A 22,804-nucleotide genomic window follows, 5' to 3' on the forward strand; every position below is an offset into this window, starting at 1 on the left:
GTACACAAAGTTGGAGATGACTTAGCTGTTTAAATTGTAATATACATTTATATAGTTCAATATTTATGGACCCAGTTTAAGTCATTTCAGGTGAGTTAGAGAGGTGTTTTCACATATTTTCCAGTGTTCCGTATTATTCTCTAAAAGCTCAGTAAAATGTCATCGTCAAAACCAGCGCTTCAATAATTAATTCTGAAATAAGTCGTCCATCTGGACGACGAGTAATGTAGTATTTACAATAACATGACTTTGTTAAAACGAACAGATTTAGTTTTATCGCTGCCAACGCGCAGATGAAGATCAGCTGTTGGAGGAAGTGATGCAGGAAAATGCCCATAATGTAGCTACACTCAATGACTAAAAGGGGGAAGCACAAAGAAACTGGCTGGTGTAGTCCGAGGTGGTCTTTTAACTGTCTTCAAAGAACGAACACAATTCAAGATGGATTCAAAAGCACACTCTGGTGTGCTAGCTTTTTGCTAGTTGATTTTATTCTAAAAGCGACGGAGAATGCGATATTGATGTGGAAGTTTTTTTTTGTCAGCTGCCAGCTAGTTAGCTAGCTATCTGAGTTAACGCGACGAGTTTGCCTCAGTTCGCTTCTGCTCGTAAACGCTACCTTGGTCAACTTACGAACAACTTAATTTGTACTGGCATTCCTGGAGCGATGTACATCCAGTTCAACACAGTAGAATTTTCCAAAAAGGTAAGTTTCTTGACGAGGATAGTTGTGGTATTTCTCGGTGTCTTAAGCGAAAGACCTAGCTTAGCCGATAGCTAACTTTTAGTTAACCGAGTTGATGCTAGCTAGCTATGGCGACGTCGTCAGGGCCAGGCAGTTTAGATGTAAATGGCCCGGCGGCGATGATGTGTTGGTAATCGATAACAGCTTCACAACAAGTACCATCTGAGTGAGTGAATGGTCAAATTGCCAGGTGTAAGTGATTATCAAAACACTGTATACAAGACATTTTTAGTGTTGTGAATGTGCTGTTGAGCTCACTTGATCCTGTTTCTGCTCGTCAATTCCCAAAGAACATAAGTTGGCAAAATAACGTTAATGCTAGCTAACGTTAGTTGTTGTCAGATATCTCACTTAACTGAGGCTGTGCACTTACAACAATGGTACAAATATCACACATTTGTATTCTAGTTAAACTTATCTCTGACCGCTTTCGGACTAACAATATAAACTAATGAACACCCAAGTGTTTGCTAACCTAGCATGCTAGCTTGTTGAGGATGATAATTAAGAAATTGAAATTAATAAGCAGGCCTTCACACGTCCATCAATTGTTAGTTATGGGAGTTAGCCGAACGGACCTGTGAGAGATTTGCCTGTACATGCCCAGTGCAATGATCAGTCACACAGTCGATTTGCTCTGATGATGAACATAGGTTTTCTTCGTCGATGGCCTGACATGATCAGAGAAAACCACACAAAGTAAAGGTTGGTTTCAGAAGAAGGATTTACAAGTAGCTCGAAGTTTGGGATTTTACAACATAGTTCCTGGGCTGTAATTCAGGACAAAGCTACCCTGTGCCCTGTGTGAGGTTCCTGTTAGATTTTTAACCCCAGAACCAGAGATTTATAAGCCCTGCTTAAGTCCACAGTGCACAGTATGTTTTCAGTTCAAATGCTATTGACCATCCTCATTGTAGTTACAAATGAGTAATGGAATAATTGTACAATAAGACAAACTGTTGTCCTGTGATCAAATTACACATTCATAGCATGTTGAAATGCTGAAATAGTCCTGCAGGTTGGGGAATGATGAGCTATCACTTTCTGCTTATGATGACAAGATGATATGTCTTTTCAGCATTGTGGATGTCAAGGTCACAATGATGGAGCCGAATAGAAAGACACTTTGATCTGTGGCCAGTGCCATCTGAGGGACTGTCTGTAAGTAATCTGACCAGCTACTTCATTCGTTATCAAACACTTGATCAACTTGTACATTTTATGGGTGTAGATGTGACAGCAGAATGATTAATTGCATTAATAGGTACACATTAATAGGTACACACAGCTTATGTTGAGCAACTGAAGAGAAATCATGTTGCATCAATTTTATTACTGTAAAACCTAATTTGGCCAGTGATCAGTTTTTTTATCCTCCCCTCCATAAAGAGTAAATAATTTCATTACCTGCCTATTGAGTACTTTGCACATTAAGTTAACATTTCCTTTTATTATTCTATGTGCCAATTGCAACCTCATTTACCACTTTGGTGTTGATTTTTGGGAGGATTAGGAGAAGATGTGAGTTTCTACAGTGATGTTACCGCTCCCTACATCTTTTTCCAAGAATGCAAGAAAGGAGCTCACATGCTCAGAACCTTTGGTGACAACAAGGAAAACATATCAAAGTTCGTATTAAAGTTATGTAGTTCTTCTGTGTAACCCAAAATCAATTCAGCCTCAGTTGGTTTCTGTGATTACCAGTCATGTTTTTCTTTTCTTTTTTTTTATAGAGGTTTCTATAGTAATCTGCAATGGTAATCAATGTATTTCTACATATAGAATGTTTTTCTCTGGTCTTCTCTTTTTAGGGTTTTTAAGTCTAGCAGTGCAAGACCTGGATTGTAGCAGATTTGGCACAGGTAGCTTAATTTCCCTTCAGAAATTCCTGTCGTTTCATTTCTTGATAATAAGAGCCACAGAAATGTGGATCTTGACCTTTTTGATTGTGAGCAAGATTGACTTCAGTTTAGAGCTACACTCCATGATAATGAACATTGTTAAATTGTTCTTCACCTCAGGCCTGAGGGTATGTTGAGGTGTCTTGCCAGGCCAGAGCAGAGGTGTGTAGGTGGTTCGGACGGGGACTGAAGGCGAGGAGGAAAGACAGACGAGGGACCGCGGAGGAAGACATGGGCCAGTGTGTCACCAAGTGTAAGAATCCGACGTCCTCACTCGGCAGTAAGAGTGGAGATAAGGAGAGCAGCTCCAAGTCCCACCATAAGAAAGGTGGCAGTGGTGGTGGGAGCCACAAAGAAGAGCCCAGTGCCCCATGTAGCAAAGCCACCAGCGAGCTGTCGAATGGCACCAAGGCCTTGGAAGTTACAGTGGAGACGCCTGTCATACCCGCAGTGATGGGGGAACCACGCAAGGATGAGTTTCTGGATGGAGACGGGCTGTCAATGCTGCGCATCGAGGAGTTGTTCTGCTGCTACAAGGATGAACAGGAAGATGCCATCCTGGAGGAAGGCATGGAGATGTTTTGCAATGACCTGTGCGTGGACCCAGCAGAGTTTCGTGTGCTTGTTCTTGCCTGGAAGTTTCAAGCAGCCACCATGTGCAAGTTTACAAGGTAAAGTAGAGTTTTGATGAATGGGTTTTCACTTTTATTTGTTCAAGATAAAATAGCATAACCATAGAATAGTAATCGGCGGTAGGTGAAAACGGAATATTTGATACAGATGTTTCCTTGTCCCAGATGACTGAAAAACATAGGGCCTGATTTAATTACCCAGCTGGGTGCTGTTATCATGTAGCACAGACTATTTTAATTCAGATGTGTAAAATATGCCACATTTATTTTGGTATTAAATTTCTGTTCCTGGCTTGATTCCCTTTTTGCATCTCGTGCAGTCTCTCTCCCATGTGTCCTGTCTTTATCTTCACTAGCATGCCAGCCAATAAAGGTGATAATTAAAAAATTAAATAAAATTGCTGTTTCCCCCCTCAAATCCCACAAGTGGAAGGGATTAACCTTTTCCTAAGGCACAGCTTTGCAGCTGCCATTTGTGGTTAAAAAAAGTTACTGTGTCTTTCTCCAATTTTTCAGGTTCAGCACACCTAAAGTGTAAGCTGAGAACTGTGATTGAACTTACGAGAGAGAAAATTTCCTGACATCAAGTTCCACACTGGCACTATGTAACACTATCTACTAATGTAAAGCTGTTAGCGCTGAAACGTATCGCTTGTAAAATAAAGTTCCCTCATATCAGGGAAACCCTGGACATCTTATAAAGTCAGATTGTTGCTACATCTCCACACGACCAGCACTGTGTACAAAGATCCCTGTCTATTTGTAAATCAATGAGAATATCACCTTTTTAAAATTGGACAGAAATGATCACATTTAGAAGAGAGTATATTACAGTTATAACAGTGGCACACATTTAGGCTTTCAAGAACCTTCAATCCCACAAGTTGGTTTATTAATTAAAAGTGCCTATCTGTCATAACTTTAAAATGGTCCCTGATATCTGTAATTTGTTTTTAAGCAATTATTATCGGATTCTGCTAACACAATATCATGCACCCTAACTCTTCTAGCCACTGTATAAAACAGCAGCAATTTCTCCTCCCTGAACTGTTTAACCTTCAAGTCTTCAGTCTTTCACTGTGCAGTGGTTCATCCATCCCACCTCCTCGCTCACTTTAGCTTTTCATGTTAAAACACACACACACACACACACACACACACACACACACACACACACACACACACAGTGTCCCACTGTCAGGTAGGGGGAACAGAGGAAATGGATCCTGCTCTGCGCTTCCACTCGGCAGTTAGTGTCACAGATGAATGGGGCTAGCTGCTGGCTGGGTCACTTGTCACTGCTCCCCCTCTCTGATTTTTAACTCAGCACTTTTCTATCCAGAGGCTTTGGACAATACCACACTCTGGTTACCAACATGTTTCATTGTCAACCGATGCTTACTGAAGCTCTTTATATTACATTTGACTTTGAAAGCCTATATTGTTGTAGGGCTCAAATAACAAAGTATATTTGCATGGGTTGAGGCCCACAACACTGAAGCGAAAATAATGTTTGTCAAAGTTGCATTGAAAGCATGAACAGTTTTCACTACAATGTTCCTTAAACTGCAAGGGACCTTCTCTGCCTTCTTTGTCAGTGATGTTTGTAGTGCTGCTCTAGACAGACATCCTGTTGTTTTCATTAAAATGACTTCACAATGCTTTATTGTTGCTTGTGGCAAATTTAACTGTTACTTAGCTCTGGTGCTGCTCCTATAGCTCTGTTGAACAGTACGCTCTTGGCCACATTATCTTGAGTGAACTGGTCTAATATAATTCTGATGTTCGGTTCTGTTTCTTTGTGTCATCAGGAAGGAGTTTGTTGAGGGTTGCAAGGCCATCCAGGCAGACAGCCTCAAAGGCATCTGCTCACGCTTCCCATGCATGCTGCTGGATGCCCAGGGCGAGGAGAACTTCAAGGACCTGTATCGCTTCACCTTCCAATTTGGCCTGGACGCTGAGGAGGGCCAACGCTCTCTGCAGCGCGATATAGCCATTGCCCTGTGGCGCCTGGTTTTCACACAGGACACACCTGCAATCCTGGAGCACTGGCTGGACTTCCTAGCGGAGAACCCCTCAGGTATTCGGGGCATCTCAAGGGACACGTGGAACATGTTCCTCAACTTCACCCAGGCCATTGGGCCTGACCTGAGCAACTACAGTGAGGACGAGGCCTGGCCCAGCCTCTTTGACACCTTTGTGGAGTGGGAGTTGGAGCGCAGGAAAAAAGAGGAAGAACGGGCGCTGATGGCAAAGGAGGAAGAGGGGAGGTGTACTGAGACAGAGTGTTCTCCTACCACAGATAGACTTGAAACAGAGGGAAGCCGGGGCTCACAGACGTGGGGGGGCCACTGACCAGGAAACAAGAAATATTTGTAAGGGAGGGAAGGATATGACCTATAAGTGAACTGTACATCTGTGAATCATTGGATGAATATTAGTATTACCAATACAGCTGTTCATTTCGCTCTCCTATTCTGTTGGGGTGGGATTCCTGCTTTGCAACTTTTTTTGGTTTTTGAAAGGGCTCTAAGAACTGTTATGTTTTAAGCACTTCTATTTAAGTTATTGTTTTACTTTTTTCTCCTCCCATGTGTGTTTTTAGTAATTGGACATGTGGTCCATTTTAACCTACACCTACCTACCATAACCCAGCACAGTAAGTAAAAGCTTGGTTTCAAAAGCAGAAAGCCATAAACCTTTCCACCAATTATCATCTAGACAGTTAATTTTGACCTGGTAACACTGCTGATATGTTTTGTACAAAGAAATAGTTAATAATAAATAAGAAGGGAAATTTGGGGCATCCTGTCTACAAATAATTTCTTACTACCAAAACATGAGATTTATCATAAGGGTCGGGGTTGGTGAAATCATCACGATTGGACTAATTTTGTTAGATTGTATGCTTTTATCTTGCAGTGCTGTGAAGATTAATTGGTTGCACTTGTATTGCCTTCACACCTGTTGGCCTGCAATTACATGGCAAACTAATAAATTACAATTGTGTCACAAGGGCATTTTATTTTTGAAAATAATACAAATGACATTGAAATTTATATCCTTCATTCAGGAAAGTTGCAATATCCATTTCAAATTCAAGTTGAATACTATAGTAACTGACCCATCCTCTCTCCTGTGTTGAGTGTTTCTGAGTGCTACTAGTGCAGTGAGCAGCTTAGCTTGTTTAAGCAGCTGGCTGTGCTCCCTTTTGACCTCTAGCAACATTTTGATGTCCACTTATTTTTAAGAAGCAGTTAAGTGTATACACCACAATGATGCTGGCTCTTCTCAGATGCCTCGTTGATCTCATTTTAGGAAGTCTGTGACAAACGGGCTAAAGCTAGGTCTTGGTCATTTCTGGACAGAAGATGCTCAAACCTGAGTTACATTCATGAGCATAACACTGGGCGCCACACAAAGCTTATATTGTTTACCTTCAGGAGTTTAAGAGTCTTCACATCCTTGAACTGCTATACAAAAAAAATTGTGTGCACATTTCACAAGTAATTTTGAATGCTGCTGGTGATGGATGTTAGGATTGCACAAAAACCAATGGCATACTAAGTCGCTATACTTGCAACGCTTTGCAGAAAGATCGATGTCAACCACATTATTTCCATTTTAAACCTTTTCCAAACTGTAGAGTGATCTTAAGTATAGCCTAGGGTGTTGTAGGATGAGTGAGTGAGTGTTAACTAGACATGCTGGCTAATCAAGTGTCTGTGATATGGGTCCAGTGTGGTAAGAGGCTTGCCATAACCAGATCTGTTTGGTTTACATCTACAATGGTTTTATTTCAGACCCCCTTTGTTCTTTTTTTTTTTTTATATAAAATGTATTGATTTATAATAATAAAAACAGTGTTGAACTTTTGACTGATGACCATGAAAATGTGTGTGATTTTACTTCAAAGATCGTGCTGTGCTCTTTCTGAATAACCTAACTTGTATACCAGTGTCTTCAGTGCTCCAGAAGTGTGGTTCAGCAGTACAGGGTTTTGTGCAGGCTTGTATGGATGTGGCAGCAGCAGGCTGGGGGCGTGTCTGACACTGATGCGGCTCTCTCTATTGGTGGACAGCTATCCTGGTAACCAACCAACACAACACGCTGGGCGCATGAGAAATCAGAAAAACTCCTTCATTTTAAAGCTAATGCCCAGCGACATACAATTTTGCAGGGACAGTAAGTAATTTTCTTATCTTTATTAAAACCCGAGCCAAGGTTGTAAAAGAGTACCAGATCTGAAAGCCAGTGTGTCATTTCATGTTAGCTAGTTACATGCTAACTCATTAGCCTTTCAGTTTGTTGTTAGCGTCAATGCTAGCTTAACTGAACTGCTTGGCGGCTTGCTAGTTTTGCATCTGTCGCTAACCCAGGGAGATAAATTGTGCAATAAACAGTTGACCGGTAACGGCACTGGAAACTGGCAGAAAGCCTTAGCTTGATCGTTAACGATAACATTGTTAGCAATTGCTAGCGTGTTAGCTACTAATGCCATATAAATTGAGATATAAAACGTTAACCACACATCTGCCGTCTCCCTACAGCGGTACTCAGGTCAACTGTATGTTAAGATGTTTAAATTGAGTTTTGAGGAAAACATGGCTGAAATGAGCTGGGTAACGTTTGACTTGGAAATATCAGATATTATGTATTTGTTCTGCTGAATCGTTCAGAGGGTGGGGCGGCATTTTAAACGAACTGCATTCAAGATAATTTAGGTTTCATGGTCACAGGTAACCTTGGGGTTCTCATCTGTGTCCCTCTGCAGTGGCACTCAAACACAGCACTGTTTCCAGTGCTATTATTGAAGCATGATCGGCTCTCTCAGAAATATGGGATAGGGTTATGTGAACAGCATCATCTGCAGCCTCACAATGGATAACGAGGTAAGCAAAGATCGCTTTATATAACGGCTCATCTGCTCTTCCAGTAGTTTTAAGTTCACACCATCTGTCATTTTACTTGATAAGAGATACTATGAAGAAGCTCTCTTTAATTTTCAGGCCATTAATTGCAACATGCATACCATATTTTACAGCAGTATCTCAGCTGCCACTCTGTTTCTCTATACTCTGTTACTAACAAGTTTTCTCTATTTCCCTTCAAATTTCTTTGCTTCTCTTCTGCCCCTGACACTGACAGATGCTGTAGCCTAGTTGACTTATAGACACTAAGTAAGGGCTTTGTCATTTCTTTGCTCGTCTTGCATGATGATTTACTTGATTTAAATGGAATGGCATGAGCTGTAAGTGAAGATGTTGTGCAACCAACTGATGCGACCTCCAAGACACACTTATCTGTGACTGAGTGTGAAGACCAACGTTTTTAAAGACTGAAGCAGACAGAAATCTAATTTTAGTTGTGTCGCGTGATGTCTGAACAAAGACTGGCTGTTGTGACAGATGTATTTTTACATTTAAAAAAAAATCTAGTCAAGCTTGGCTTTTAAACACTAATATTCAGTTTTTATCGCTCTAAGTGATGGTTCATATCATAGATTTGTTATTGTGGGCTGCACCTCATGTATTATACAAGGGTACATTATTGCAAGATGTCACAGCTCTTGTTCCAGTCACTCTGTAACCACTGTTTTGCTAACATCTAACAAGTACAGGGTGGGACCACCTTTTAAAGAAGAGCCTGAATTTGACAGGGCATATGTGTTATTCTGCAGAGTCTGTTTGAAACACATTAGACTGTTTTCACCAAGGGATGCATCTGTACCCCAGCAATGAATAGGTTTCTAGTGGTATTTTCAGTTGATGATCAGTTCTTCATCGCTGCATCAATGCTTTATTTGCTCAAGATTGGCGGGGCAAGTTGTTTGCATAAATTTTGTGATGTACTGGATAAAGTGATTGTAGTTTGTGAACGTGAATACCTGTCCAAGAATGAGGTGTAATGTCACTTTTTTCCTCAAACAGCTGATGTAGGCTTTTCTGCTTCCTGTGTGTGTGTGTGTGTGTGTGTGTGTGTGTGTGTGTGTGTGTGTGTGTGTGTGTGTGTGTGTGTGTGTGTGTGTGTGTGTGTGTGTTCATGCACGTGTTCTTGAAGGAGAGCAAGACGTGCCAAGGAGAGAAGCTTGCCTCTGCTGTGGATGACACTCTGGATGAATATTTAATCGCCCTCCAGCAAAAAAACAGGTGAAGTGTGAGCGCAGGCTGTTGGGGAGGGACAGATTATATTTCACAGAGGAGGTACACAACTCCATGACTTCCAGTGCTACCTAATAGGAGCACTGATTGGTTGTTTGCTTTAAGACTCAAGAAAGTGTTTTGAATTTTGTTGAATTGTAGGAGAGTGAATGTGTGATACTCTCATTTGAGTCTTGAATCTTGATCTTAGCCTCAAACCGGAGATACACTTTTTATATTCACGATTTCAGAAGTAGTCACCAGTTTTTTCTCCTCCTTAGGATCCTAAAGCGCCTTAAAGTCAAAGATCCCAGGGAGATTGAGTTGGAACAGCTAGAGCAAGGTTTTTCCATTTATCTGAACGGAGCCAATGCTGAAGCCAGTAAGAAACAGCCCAAGATCTCCATCCACAAGTCTGTCACCTCCCCATCTGCGTGGAGGCCTGCACGTACAGCAGGTATGTTGTTCCTGGACCAAAATAAACCTACAGACACTCAAAAGTAAAAATTCTTATGTAAGACCTCATCACTTTTTACCACTCTGTTGTGCAGGGCGATATATTGTTCTTGAGTGTTCAGTCATTTCTACACTGAAATCATTTTTACACTGAAATACTCTACGCTTCTGTCATCCCCAGACCGTATGGAAACCAGCTAATAGCCACCACTCCTCAGCTTGTAGTTCACATGGCATGTTCCCATGCCGATTCCCAGTGAATAAATGATAGTGACAGTTGTAGCTGGCAGCCAGTTTTTCGTTCTTCCTCTATGTGCTGTGGACCATCTGCGTATGTGAGTGTGCGTTCCTTCTCCTCTGAGGCAATGGTCTGCTTCACGCTGCTCATGCTCCTTGTTCCTTTCTGTGCTGTGACTCATCGGCAGACGTCTGTAGAAGTGCCCACCAGTTAACTGAAGATAGCCGTGATCCGGAGCAAACGCACAGGAAGAGGAGCCACACTGCCCCAGGAAAGGTCCAGAGGAAAGAATGGGTGCAGGTAGAGGCCTCTGATTTCTTAATATTTCCAAACCTTAACAGTGCAAATATTTTATAATGAAAGTATTTTCCTCTTTTATCATTTATGCAGAATTCTGTCAAAATTCGAACAGAGGGAGGACCAAGTTTGCAGATATCTCCAGAAAAGCGCTACTCTGAGGATTTTGAGCCCTATGAAAGCGTAGACATGGAGGTAGAGTGAAGACATAACAATGCCTACTAAGCCTGTGTGTGTGGGTGTTTTTTTTAGGGGAGGGGCTATGTGTCAGATGCAGCTGTCTGTACTACTTAGCATCTCTCTATCTCTGCCATTTCCCCTTTATCCAATCACTGTGTTTCATGCAGAGCTCCAGTCCGCGCTCTCCTCGTAGTCCCTGCTCCCCAAGGGACACACGCAAGGTGTCGCGCTCTTTCAGCTCCAGGCCTGAGAGCCAAGGAGGCCAAGCAAGCCAGGAGCACAGTGAGAAGGTGCTTCTCAACCTTGAGGAAGTGAAGGTGAGCGGATAAAGAAAAATGCACACTGTTTTATTTCATCTTGCCAAGGTGGCGTCAATCATCTAAATTTGTTTTATTCTTGTAGGTATTAATTTATGATGGTTTTTCAGTGGTTGTCACACAAATCAAGGGGATACTTAAACTGTCAGCATGCATGTGTTGTGTGCTTTTGCCTGTGAGTGCTTAGACTGATAACTGCTTGCATGGATGCCCACATAAACACTGACCTTTTGTAAATTAGGTTCTGCGTCGGAGCCTGGAGGTTAGCATGCGGCGGAGCAACCGCGGCTCAGCGGGGGAGGAGTCAGACGAAGAGTGGGTGGAGGAGCAGATTGAGAGGGAGGAGAGCACTGAGAGTCTGGACGAACTGGGGTTGCCTCTTTCGTCCTCCAAGTCCTCCTCTAACCCTCGGCCCAGCAGCTCCCACAGTCATTTCGACTCAGCAAACCTCATTGTCCTAGACTTTGGACCCTCCCCTAAAGGTAGGCCTCAGCATCCACTCTCATATGTAAATGTGTTATTGATTTTTAGGCTGAGTCTTAATTGTCCACAGTGGTCTCCACCTTATCTGCTTCATCAGCTCTGACCGGTACACAAGGAGAATAAGAAAGTACACCAGCTTGTACTGAGCAGTTCAGCTGCTATGTTCATCAGCACATGTAGTGCAGATGCCTATTAAACCTGTTGGTAATCACAGTATATTCCCTGTTTGTAAATGTTCCTTAATTCCTTCCTAAGACACAAATTGTTTACTTTCTCCATTGTTGTAGGTCGTAAGATTGAACGTTCTCTGTCTGCAAAAAGGAAAGAAAATACTGATAACTTCATACCCACCAAGCCTATGTTGGTGAAGAGCAAGACATTAGATCGGCCGCCTTCAGTTGAGAGCTGGGACGCTCATAGTAAGTCTTTTAACATTTTTCAAAATCTGGTCAAGGCGATATGTTCACATTAAAAAGTATGACCTGAGAACCATGATTTAAAAGCACTAAGATTTAAAGACTGATGTATGCAGATGCATGGTTGCTGCTGAAAAGAAAAATGTGCCTCTTGCTTAAGGGCCAAGAAGTCGCGTGGATAGGCCCCTGTCAGCGGCCAGAAAGGCTTCCGTTGAGGAGCGAGACACAGAGGAGATGGCGTGCAGGGTGCGCCAAGCTATCCAGAGAGAAAACGACCCTCTGCAGAGTCCTGAGCTCTTCAGTCGCAGCACGGTCCGCCTGCCTCACACTGCACTTTTCACATTTTTGCATTTTTACAAACATTTCCTGTACTGTTAACAGTTACTATCATTATCCAGGACGTAACAGACTGTATACTATTTTGGCCTGGGTTCCCTTTTCAATGTTTCCACCCATAACTCTACACATGCACTGTATGTGATTTTGATTTTAATACAGCAATGTCCTGGATTTGTCTTGCATGTAAACCCTGCCCCTGAAGCTTATTTATCTTCCTCTTTTATTCTGCTTTCTCCTCATCCAGGGCAGGGCACACCAGATGATAAATGGCTTAGTGCACTACAACACCCACGACAAGAATGACAGCAGTGTCACTTTGGCCATGCAGAGAATCACTCTTATGGGCCCCAGGTGTGTTGACAGAATATGACAGTTGAACACATAGGTACTGTACATACAGTGTGTCCTCTGGGTAGAAGGACACCTGGTACTTGTGGTGATCTTGCACATCATGCAGTGTCAGAGCAAGCATAACAATGTTTTTTAGAAACTAATAGAAACCGAAATTTATGCTGTGTATGCCCTCTGACCATGAAGAATTATTTATCAGTGTAGCTATCACAGTGGTCAGCCATCCCTCACCACTAGTATGAAAGTCAGGGACAGCAGGCAAAGCAGCAGAGCTGAGGATGTCATCCTTGTGTTCAGGCAACAACAGCAACTGCTGACAGCCTTGGAGAAACTTGAAGCTGGACCCAGTTACAACATTCCTCAGAGTGTCAAAACAGACTGTAACAAGCAGCCGGTGAGTCAGTAACACCGTCGCACAGTTCAGAATGAATAATCCTGATGCTGCTGGGTGCGATACATACAAGTTTACAGAAACACTTAGATTAATCTTTTGTGTTGTCATTGCAGAGAAGGCAGCCCTCAGCAGAGGTCACCCCCGCATTGTATGTTACCATGGAGATCCTATCAAACTGGGGAAACGCTCTTCAGGTCGGGCTGACTGAGCTGCAGTTCTTCTGTCCCCGAAACAAGAAACTGTATGTGTCGCCTCACGACCTCGACATCAGGAACACTGACTACCCCGGGAATCTGGGGGCGCTTGTCAATGGAAAGGTGAAGGTGAGTGTCTGCTACCTCAGCGTCCGGTTTGAAAGATCTCTGCTGGTATGTAGGCACAAATTAAATCTGTATAGAAAATTTTAACAATTAAACTCTGACTTTGTGAATATATCAACCTAGTCTAGCACACTGTCCTTTGTGAGTCCTTCCCATTGCCCTGCATTCTTACATATTTGCACTTAAAATTTTGAGAATGTAGACATATGTAACATTTTTACATATTATTCATAATTTTACATAAATTAATTTTTTACCTTTAGTACAATATTAATTTGAAAATTAATTAATTAATTAATTAATTAATTTACATAAAATGTTTTTTTCATCTTCCTCACATTTACATGAAATTTTCTTTGGAGAACATTAAAATTATTTTTTTTTTAAATCACAGCAGACATTTTGACTTTTCCTTTTCATAGGAAAAGGAGAAGCATTAGTGTTGCTAATAACATTAACTATGGCAGTAAACAAGCGTGCACTCAATTGGAGACCCCTGAAGGGGATGCAGCCATCATCAACATTATTGATTACACCTGTGCTTGTACACCTGTCTGTTGTGTAAAAGGGATATTCTATCTATTCTATCTATTCTCTTGGGTTGACAGACCACCAAAGAGCGTCACATGTGGACATGTCCATTCCACCCTCCTATCCAGCTCTACTTCATCATCAGGAACACAGAGCGCTCCCCAGACTTTGGAATATCCCATATCAAAATCTGGAACTACAACAGAAGCCTCAGTGTATGTGCTTTTATTTTTTATTTTTTAATCTGCCATTGCAGTTTATAAAAAGTTGAATTGTTAAATAACATCTGTTCATGAGTAAAAATCTGTTCCAAACGTCTTTTGATTTATCCCTCTCTTGAGCTCAGAGGCTGTTCATTTCAAGCTCATAAATCGTTCATCCTTGTGCATTGTCACTAATATACAGGGTGACTGTATTGGCGTGGCTACGTCAGGGGTGTGGTTCTCTTTAAGCAGTGGCTGGCTGAGCTGCCAGTCAGTGTGTCCAAATGTGGAGCAGTGAGAGATTAGCCCCAGAGGATTAGTGTTGGGGGAAACGTGGGCTTCTGCCTCTCAACCTCACTGCTGTTCATAGAGGGGTACAAAGACCCCAGCGTTTCTCTTTCTGTGTTACTACAGCTGTCTAGAATTACTTGATGTCTTGACCCTGGAAGGTAAGGAGCTGTTGGTGGGAAATAGGTTCTAATCTGACCTGGGTTTACAGTGGTTTCCTGTCTGGAGGATCAAGCAGATTTGAGTTGGGCTTCAGCCATTCCTTCATGGCAGCCATGACTTGGTATCTGTGAGTGTGCTAATTACTGCTAGCTTGGAGAGCTCTTATTCTGCATATAAGAAATAGGTAAATGAATCAACATGTGTGTGAGTATATATATTTATATATGCTTATGCTTTTGGGTTTGTAGTTTGTGTTGCTTTGCTTGAGAATTGGAATCATTATATACTCAAAATATTGTATATAAAAGACATTTGATTTATTTGCATCTTAAATCTATATATGTAGAATGTTGTATGTTTTGTAGATCTTAGACATTAAAAAAAAATTATTTGAGCATTTAGTAACACGAATGGGTGTTTAAAGCCAAATAGTGTGCAAGCTGTTAAACAGGGCTATAAGTTCAAAGTACAGGTAAATTAATGCCCTGCTTCTTTTTCAGGAGCTTGACATTGGTGCACGGCATATTAAGCTGTACCTCAACAGCACGTTGGTGTTTGAAGGTGAGCTGGAGAAGGGCTGTGGCAACCAGGTCTTTGACTACAGCACCACGATTGATCTTCAGGATTTCCAGGTCTCAGACTCCTTGTTTTCCAGCCCTGTGTCTTCAGGGCACAGTCTGCGAGGTGTCAGCCCACAACGCCATGAAAACAGGAATGGTGGAGAGGGGAGCAGCACCCAGCGACACCACAGCTCCAATCTGCAGCCATCAGATGCAGCAGGTCAGGCTATGATAGACATGCAAGAGAAATCACATACACCACTTCCACCAATTGCTCCTTCACAAGTGGGAGTTTCATCCTCCTCTCGCCGCTCCTCCACACAAAGAAACTCTTTTGACCTGTCTGCCTCAGAAGAACCCCTCTCTCTCAGGCAGCAGGTGGTGCAGCCAGTACCCATGGAGCAGACTGTCACCACCCAGCCGTCCTCCTCACGGGTGGCCCCCCAATGGCTGCAGCCCCTGAGTAGAGGAGCTCCAGAGGGCTGCGAGGCCAGCAGGGAGAGGCCCAGATGGCTGGTGCCTCAGCATTCTGCGGAGCCCAAATCACCATCAGCATCATCTTCTTCCATGCTCCCGGAGCTGCCTTGTAACCCGGGTCGGGTGTGCAGAGGGATGGAGAGGACAGTGAATGGGGGTCAGTGGAAGGCTGACTCTCTGGACCTGAGCTGTGACCTGCTGGAGGAACTCGGGGAGCAAAAGGCAGACAGACCCATCAGTGGACGCAGGAGCTCATTCCGAAGCAGCGCAGTTACTGCCAGGCAGACGGATGATCAGCACCTCAGAGCGACAGCACTGTCAAACACAGGTAGTCAATGCTGCTACCTCTCATATGTGAGGATGTAATACTGAAACAACAGAGGGACACCTATAAATGTGTTTATTTAACCCTTGTAGTTTGTATTTCGCCTAATAATAGCAACCAGCCAGGTTACTCACATGCTATCACACTTCTAAAGTGAATATTATAATCTCTTAAAATAGTAATACAATTATTATTAAACTAGAGAAGTGACAGGAATCATCAAAAAGTGTAGTGGAATTTTTCAACTGTATAACCATTAGTGTGAGGCTTTTTATTTTTGTCACTGTTTGTTTGACTTCACTTGGGCGCTATCTGGGTCATGTGGTTTTATACACCTCATCACTGGGGCCCTGCAGGAAATGCTGCTTCCTCAGTCACTTGTCGATAGAGCATGTGACACCTGTTATTGGCCTGGTTATCTTATTTCCTTTGGATTGTTTGTAATTCATTGTTTGTGTATTTTCCAGAGGAACCACTGGCATTGGTGAACACTTGCAGGAGGCAGAGCTCGTCTCGGGCCCAGCTGCACAATCAGCAGGATGACACCCTCATGGAGTCCTGGGACTCCCTCATTAAATTCAACCAATGCCAACGTGGACGCATCTCCAACATGGGCTTCGAAGGTGACATCTTTGATGAGTTCCTCCAGCGCCAGGGCCGTGGTCCACCCACAGTCCCAGTCAACCCCTCCATGACACCTAGGAGCTCCCTTTCCGCCTTGACCACTCAGGGGGCTCTGTGTGAAGGCCCTGATGATGATCCATCCATGGAGCGGGAAGATGAGTTTGAAATCCCGGTGCTGCCACAGGGTCAAAGACTGATCATCAACATCTTGTCCACATGGGGTGATCGCCACTACGTGGGACTCAACGGCCTGGAGGTGTTCAGCTCCAGCGGAGAGCCTCTTCGACCTGCTCACATCCGTGCCGATCCTCCAGACATCAACATTCTCCCTGCATATGGTAAAGATCCACGTGTTGTTACCAACTTGATTGATGGCGTTAATCGCACACAGGATGACATGCATCTCTGGCTAGCCCCCTTCACCACTGGTTGTAGCCACACCATCTTCCTGGACTTCGGAGCTCCCTACCAAGTGGCCATGATCCGTGTATGGAACTACAACAAGTCACGCATCCACTCTTTCCGAGGGGTGAAAGAGGTGGAAATGCTCCTGGATGGCAGGTGCATCTTCAGAGGAGAGATTGCCAAGGCCTCAGGGACCCTGTCTGGAGGTATCTGAACAGAACAGGCTGCCTTGTTTTTATGCTCCTTTTGTGTGTTTTTATCAAATTGTCCTTTTTTCTTACGCTGTTGTCTTTGAAGGTTTGGACCAGTTTGGGGACACTATCCTGTTCACCACTGATGATGACATCCTGGAGGCTATGTCTCGTTACGATGAAACCTTCTTCAGTGAAGATGATGGTCCAGAGAGCCTGGTGTATGAGGAGGAGCTGCAGAGACCACGCACCGCTGATGGAGAGGGAGAGGAAAGACCCTTCACACAGGCCGGTTTCCGAGAGGAAGACCTCACTGTAAGGACATTTAAACCATCTATTCAACAAAACATGTTCGGATATTTGCGTAGCATAATTATGCTTTAAATGTGTCCATGTAATTTCTTAGTTGAAACTCCACCTCAATCCCACTGTGAGCCAGTCTGAGGACAACATGGAACATATTCCCGGGATGTACACCGGAAAGTGTGAGTACATTAACAATATACGGTCAATACATGCTCTGTTCTCTTTTTACTGGACAGTTACAATAACTGTTTCCCTTCCTCCCCAGGCCTTAGATTAGAGCTGTTGTTGACTTGGGGTGACTCCCACTACATAGGCCTGACTGGACTGGAGGTGGTGGGGAAAGAGGGAGAGAGTTTACCTTTAGACCTCAGTATGGTGGCTGCCTCACCCAGGGACCTCAACGACCTGCCTGAGTATGGACACGATCTGCGCACAATTGATAAGTACGTCCAACACTAAATGTACTATGTGCTCTCAAGAGAGATCTAATATCGCGATCAAAAGCCAGACTATCTGTTTTCATTATTCAGACTTATTGATGGCAACAACATTACCACCGAGGACCAGCACATGTGGTTGATCCCTTTCTCCTATGGAGATCCCCACACCCTGAATATTACCTTCAACGAGGCCCAGACCATCGCTGGACTCCGTATCTGGAACTACAACAAGTCTCCTGAGGACTCTTACAGAGGGGTGAGACATTTGTCTGTTGGACTCAAACAGTTTTTGCTAAGAAGGTGCAGTTGTTTAGATTAAAATTGAAAAGAAAGGTTCTATGCAGAAGACCATAAACAGACAAATCTGTATGTATGTGTTTGGTTCAGGTGAAGGTGATCCATGTGTTCATGGACGATGTTGCGATCTCCCCAACGGAGGGATTCCTGATCAGGAAAGGACCGGGCAACTGTCACTTTGACTTTGCACAGGAGATCCTTTTTGTAGACTTCCTCCAGACGCCCACAGACAACAAGAGTGCTGAAGACTACCATAAGTAGGAGCCAGAGTTTGCATTCGCTTGTACTCCTATTTCAGGAGAAAGTTTGAAATCTAATTTCCTAATTTATAATTTTGTTGTTTCTAATTCAGAGGAAGCTCTAAGAAACAAGAGCAGGCCAGCATGGACTATGAAGCTCCCATCATGCCTTGTGGGTGTATCCTTTTGTAGACAGATCAGATTTGTGGGTTCAGGGAACATTAACCCATCTGCAGCGGTTGCTTTGGTAACAACACAGGCATGCACAGTTCACTAACAGGTCTTTTTTTAACAGTGAAGAAAAACAACAGGCTGCAGGCTGGAGGAGGAAGATAAGGAGTGGAGATGCATCCTGTCCTAGTGCACAGTAATATTGAGCCAAAGTGCAAATGATACAGTGAATACTGTGTATGCAGCCATGTTTAATGTCACTGTCACAGCTGGCTAACAGGTTAATAGTGCTAGTGTTACTGTACGTGCCAATCTAAACATTGCCAGTGTACTATCATGAATGAATGGAAAATAGAATACCAAGTTTTATATGTGCTGTACAACATGTTGTTTATTCCTTGAACTTAACCCATCAGTCATTTTTCAGCTGCAGCTGTTAACAACCTGGGGAGACCCGTACTACATCGGTCTCAATGGCCTCGAGTTTTACGACCAGAACCATGAGAAAATCAGTCTCAGTGACAACAGTATCCTTTTTTATGAGTTCACATCGACCTTCACACATCTATCCTCGCAAACTTGGACTCCCCTCACCAGCTGTAATATATCCATACCATCAATTACTTTATACGTAGTCTGGTGATTGCTCGCGTTAGAAGTTGTGGTGTAAATCCATAGACAATGAGTTAAAATGACTATAAATCTTAAGGTCACAACTTATGAATATTGCCCCATACACTCAAATGGAACTTGTAGGAATTGGTATTATTGGTTACACATGTGCTTTTCCAACTGAAAATGTTCCTCAGAAGCTATATGGTTATCTTGGTTTAGCAAAGAGTTTTTACCCAGTTTCCATCATAAATCTATGAGAGGAAATGCTTTACTCCAAACAGGAGAGGAGACCTAAAGAAGAGAGACATTAAAGGTTACAAAACCTTCTATAACTGCTACACAACCAGTCCTATTCTGATCAGCTACAGAGGGTGGGTGCATATAGTTAATGAATGTAATCAGTGGTAAATTAATGACAGCTGTCGAAGGAGCATTAATAAATGTCTATTCCTTAACGTCCACCAGACATCGCTGCTTTCCCAGACAGTGTGAATGTACTGGACAACGTGAGTGGTGATGTGAGGACTCCAGATAAATTAGTAGATGGAGTCAACAGTACCCATGATGGAAGACATATGTGGTTAGCCCCGGTTCTCCCTGGACTGGTGAGGAAGTGTGAAAGAGAGGGAGAGAACCTGACTGAGCACCCTGCAGTCAGTTAACACAATCGCATTAAAAAGTTTGCAGTTGAATATATTGCTTGTGTCCATGTAGGTGAACCGTGTGTACGTCATCTTTGATCAGCCAGTGACGGTGTCCATGATCAAACTGTGGAACTACTCGAAGACACCACAGAGAGGAGTGAAGGAGTTTGGGGTAAGCCTCTTTGTCTGCTGTGAGTTGGTCAGTCTTTTTTCTTTGTTTCTTTTGTGACTCCAGGCAGCAAAATCTGAATGTCTCTCTGTGTGTACAGCTGCTGGTGGACGACCTCCTGGTGTATAATGGTATCTTGGACAGTGTAAGCTACGTGGCACGAGGCATTCTGCCTACCTGTGATCCAGTGGTGCCCTACCACACCATCCTGTTCACAGACAATGCCTACATCGCACACCGTGAGAGGAATACTGTTATCAGGTACACACATTTTCTAAGACCTAGATATATTTACAATTATTTTAACAAAAAATAGTTTGCTGGTCAGCCCTGCATCTTCTCCAAAACATTCAACGCCAAATGGTTATAGACAGATGATTTATTACTAGTGAATTACTGTGAATGAATTCAATGACATTTGATGAGGAACTGGCAGTCTGATGCAGAGACACTGATGGGTTGACAAAAAGGGTTACATTCATTCCCACTGTCCCAAGTAGCGAGTTGTTTTGAACAAAGATGTGCTTTTCTCCACTTCAGCCCCCGCGGCAGCCGACACAGCCAACAGTGAGTAACAGAGCCCCCTTGAAAAGCCCCGTGTCAGCACCTCCCTGTGGTCAATCCCTGTATTGCAGAGTGCTCCAGTGCCCTCAAATGTCCCCCCAGACATCCCACACCCTTCCTTACCACACATCTTACATTTGATGCCTCAGTCCCTCCTCTCTCTCCCTCTCTCTCTCTCCTCTGTAACCTCTCTAGCCTCATCTTTGGTCTCAAGGCCTGGACCTGCTGGCTTCAAGCTTTGTTATCAGTCAGCCCTCCATTTTGTGTTGTTCTCTGTTCCAGTTTCCCACATGCACAACACATTGACTTAAATGCGTTTTCTGTGTCTTCCATTTCTTGCTGTGTTGCAGTAATTATGTGGAGGATCAGGATGTGAAGATGACCAATGAGAATCAGATAGTCCATCACAACAAGAAGAAGCAGACAGCAGATCCAGGTGAGTTGGGGAAACAACTGGACTCAGGTTAGAGCCTTTTAGGTACATATACTCAGTAGCTGGAATATATTAATGTAAAAGCTTGTTTGTTCTCCCTCAATGCAGCTCTTCGACCTAAGACCTGCATGACTGATGGCGGGAAACATGGAAAGAGGAGGTACTGACTGACAAATAAACCGACAGATGTGGATTCAGTGTTCATACAAAGTGAGCAAAACTAAAGGGGAGGATCTATGGCTCACTTTTTAAACCACTTTCTTGTGGGTGACTTTAAAAAAGCGCTATCACATTAAGACCCAAATCGGCCACCTAGCCGTGGTTTGGCAGCGGCTCACATGGTCCACGCTGGAGAGGACAGAGGCTGCACGGATAACAATGGGTTTGCGCACGCACACACACACACACACACACACACACACACACACACACACACACACACACAGGACGCCACTTTATGGTTGGATTTACTCCCATTTCCGTTGCTGTGAAAACACACCCAAACATGCATATTATCTTGGAACATGTACTATGTCGTTGCCCCGGTTGTCCATCCCAGTGCCAGGATAAACCTGTGAGGCTGCATTTTTATCAGCCCTATTATTGTGCCTAGTACTAAACACTATATCTGTGGCTGCTACTTGTGACTTTTGTGCTGCATATTTAAATGCTGCTTGTGGCGTGTAAATACTCCAAAAAAAAAAAAAAAAAAAAAAAAATGTAAATAAGCTCCAAGGCCACACAAATACACTCGCATCAGGATGTGGCTGATGTTACATTTCTTAACGAATTTTATCCACTTATGAGCCTAAACGATCGGCTCCTTGCCTAATGGATATGAGAACTGACTAACACTCCCACCAGTGCACCAACCAACCATAATGCTATGCAGACACTAATTTATATCTTTCAATAATTTCTATCTGTTGGCTAATATATTTCAAAGCCTAATGGTTTTACTTGGGGAAGTGCTTCCAATGTTTTGACCTCTGGAAGATTTATATGGATGGTTAAAAGTGGTCCGTGAACAAGTACATTAGTCAGATTTTTTGTACATTTCAAGTAAAATACGATGAAAACTTCTGAATATGTTAGCAAACTCCACACTTGAATTTTCAGTATATATTTGGCTCTACACAATTAGGTCAGTTTTATTTCTGCTTTACATCAGGTAGAAAAAAACTGGTTTGCAATCCAAGTGACCTTTTTATTGAAGTTACTATAAGGTGTTTTGTTTTTTGGAGGCAAACATTTCTTGAGCCAGTGAAGCTGTTTTAGTAACTTGGTTTGAAAAAAAAAAAAAAAAAAATCTACATTTTCCAGTTTAGATTTTGAGTTGATACAGTTACAGGTAACTTCTTATATGCAAATACTATAAACTTACCTCACATTGAGAAGAATAATCTTTAAAAAGGGATAAATATGCTTCTACTTTCACTATAATACTTGGTTGTTGGTGTTATACTATTCATTCATTCAATATTTACTGTGCTAACTTGTTGCATGGGAAAGGTTCCTCAGCATTAGTGGTCTTATAGATACTTTTTTCTTTGGAGGAGTTTTTACTGCTTCATTAAGCCCCAATATAAACTATTTCATACTCCTTACACTTAATGGGAGTAATTTTATCTCAAATGCAGTTTTATGTATTTAATTTCTGTATGTCCAACAGCAACAGTAGCCATTACTCTGTATCTCAGTCCTGCTCTGTAGGGTGGTGGCTGTTGTATGTGTAACATTTAGTGTTTTGAAATATTTAATTATTTTTCTAATCTTGATTAAATATGTATATTTGATGTAGTTTTATTTGACTGAATAAAATTTAAATAATATATCTTCCATTGGATTTCTGATAAAGATGAACTCTTGTTTGCTGGTTTACAAAACATCCTTTTTGCTGTGGGTGAATGACTTGTCTGCTTTCTACAACAGGCCTGCATGTTCAGACTTA

General features: G+C 42.7%; 2 protein-coding genes across 5 annotated transcripts; both read left to right on the top strand.

The window, feature by feature from the left end:
* Nucleotides 1-122: 122 nt before the first annotated feature.
* dcun1d3 (defective in cullin neddylation 1 domain containing 3) lies at nt 123-7,161 on the top strand. 2 transcript variants are annotated; one of them, XM_056366412.1, is made up of 6 exons: nt 123-706; nt 1,824-1,906; nt 2,259-2,373; nt 2,557-2,607; nt 2,767-3,317; nt 5,090-7,161. In XM_056366412.1, exons 5-6 carry the CDS (start codon nt 2,878-2,880, stop codon nt 5,631-5,633), a joined length of 984 nt encoding a protein of 327 aa, XP_056222387.1. In that variant the 5' UTR covers nt 123-706; nt 1,824-1,906; nt 2,259-2,373; nt 2,557-2,607; nt 2,767-2,877; the 3' UTR covers nt 5,634-7,161. The 2 variants fall into 2 exon arrangements, with proteins under 2 accessions (XP_056222387.1, XP_056222386.1); XM_056366411.1 differs by lacking the exon at nt 2,259-2,373.
* A 192-nt stretch (nt 7,162-7,353) lies between these two features.
* On the top strand, nt 7,354-22,685 carry LOC130162426 (katanin-interacting protein). 3 transcript variants are annotated; one of them, XM_056366158.1, is made up of 29 exons: nt 7,354-7,463; nt 8,053-8,170; nt 9,339-9,427; nt 9,700-9,875; nt 10,300-10,412; nt 10,503-10,604; nt 10,757-10,906; nt 11,148-11,388; nt 11,677-11,808; nt 11,966-12,117; nt 12,389-12,495; nt 12,793-12,889; nt 13,003-13,212; nt 13,818-13,955; nt 14,894-15,758; nt 16,223-16,990; nt 17,082-17,290; nt 17,382-17,460; nt 17,547-17,724; nt 17,812-17,977; nt 18,109-18,275; nt 18,371-18,435; nt 18,845-18,955; nt 19,509-19,648; nt 19,758-19,859; nt 19,957-20,117; nt 20,397-20,423; nt 20,771-20,856; nt 20,962-22,685. In XM_056366158.1, the coding sequence occupies exons 2-29, from the start codon at nt 8,159-8,161 to the stop codon at nt 21,018-21,020; spliced, it is 4,902 nt and encodes a 1,633-aa protein (XP_056222133.1). In that variant the 5' UTR covers nt 7,354-7,463; nt 8,053-8,158; the 3' UTR covers nt 21,021-22,685. The 3 variants fall into 3 exon arrangements, with proteins under 3 accessions (XP_056222133.1, XP_056222135.1, XP_056222134.1); XM_056366159.1 differs by having other exon boundaries at nt 7,382-7,463; nt 8,018-8,170; XM_056366160.1 differs by lacking the exon at nt 20,397-20,423.
* The last annotated feature ends 119 nt before the right edge of the window (nt 22,686-22,804 follow it).

The sequence above is a fragment of the Seriola aureovittata genome, chromosome 21 (assembly GCF_021018895.1).
Source record: "Seriola aureovittata isolate HTS-2021-v1 ecotype China chromosome 21, ASM2101889v1, whole genome shotgun sequence".
Taxonomy (NCBI): domain Eukaryota; kingdom Metazoa; phylum Chordata; class Actinopteri; order Carangiformes; family Carangidae; genus Seriola; species Seriola aureovittata.

What these genes read in the sequence shown, in the direction of transcription:
- dcun1d3 (XM_056366412.1), top strand. Translation starts at nt 2,878, where the DNA reads ATGGGCCAGTGTGTCACCAAGTGTAAGAATCCGACGTCCTCACTCGGC. An exon ending in ACCATGTGCAAGTTTACAAG is followed by an intron (nt 3,318 to 5,089) that starts GTAAAGTAGAGT and finishes TTGTGTCATCAG; the next exon opens with GAAGGAGTTTGTTGAGGGTT.
- LOC130162426 (XM_056366158.1), top strand. An exon ending in GAGGCCTGCACGTACAGCAG is followed by an intron (nt 9,876 to 10,299) that starts GTATGTTGTTCC and finishes ACTCATCGGCAG; the next exon opens with ACGTCTGTAGAAGTGCCCAC. An exon ending in CCCCGGTTCTCCCTGGACTG is followed by an intron (nt 19,649 to 19,757) that starts GTGAGGAAGTGT and finishes GTGTCCATGTAG; the next exon opens with GTGAACCGTGTGTACGTCAT.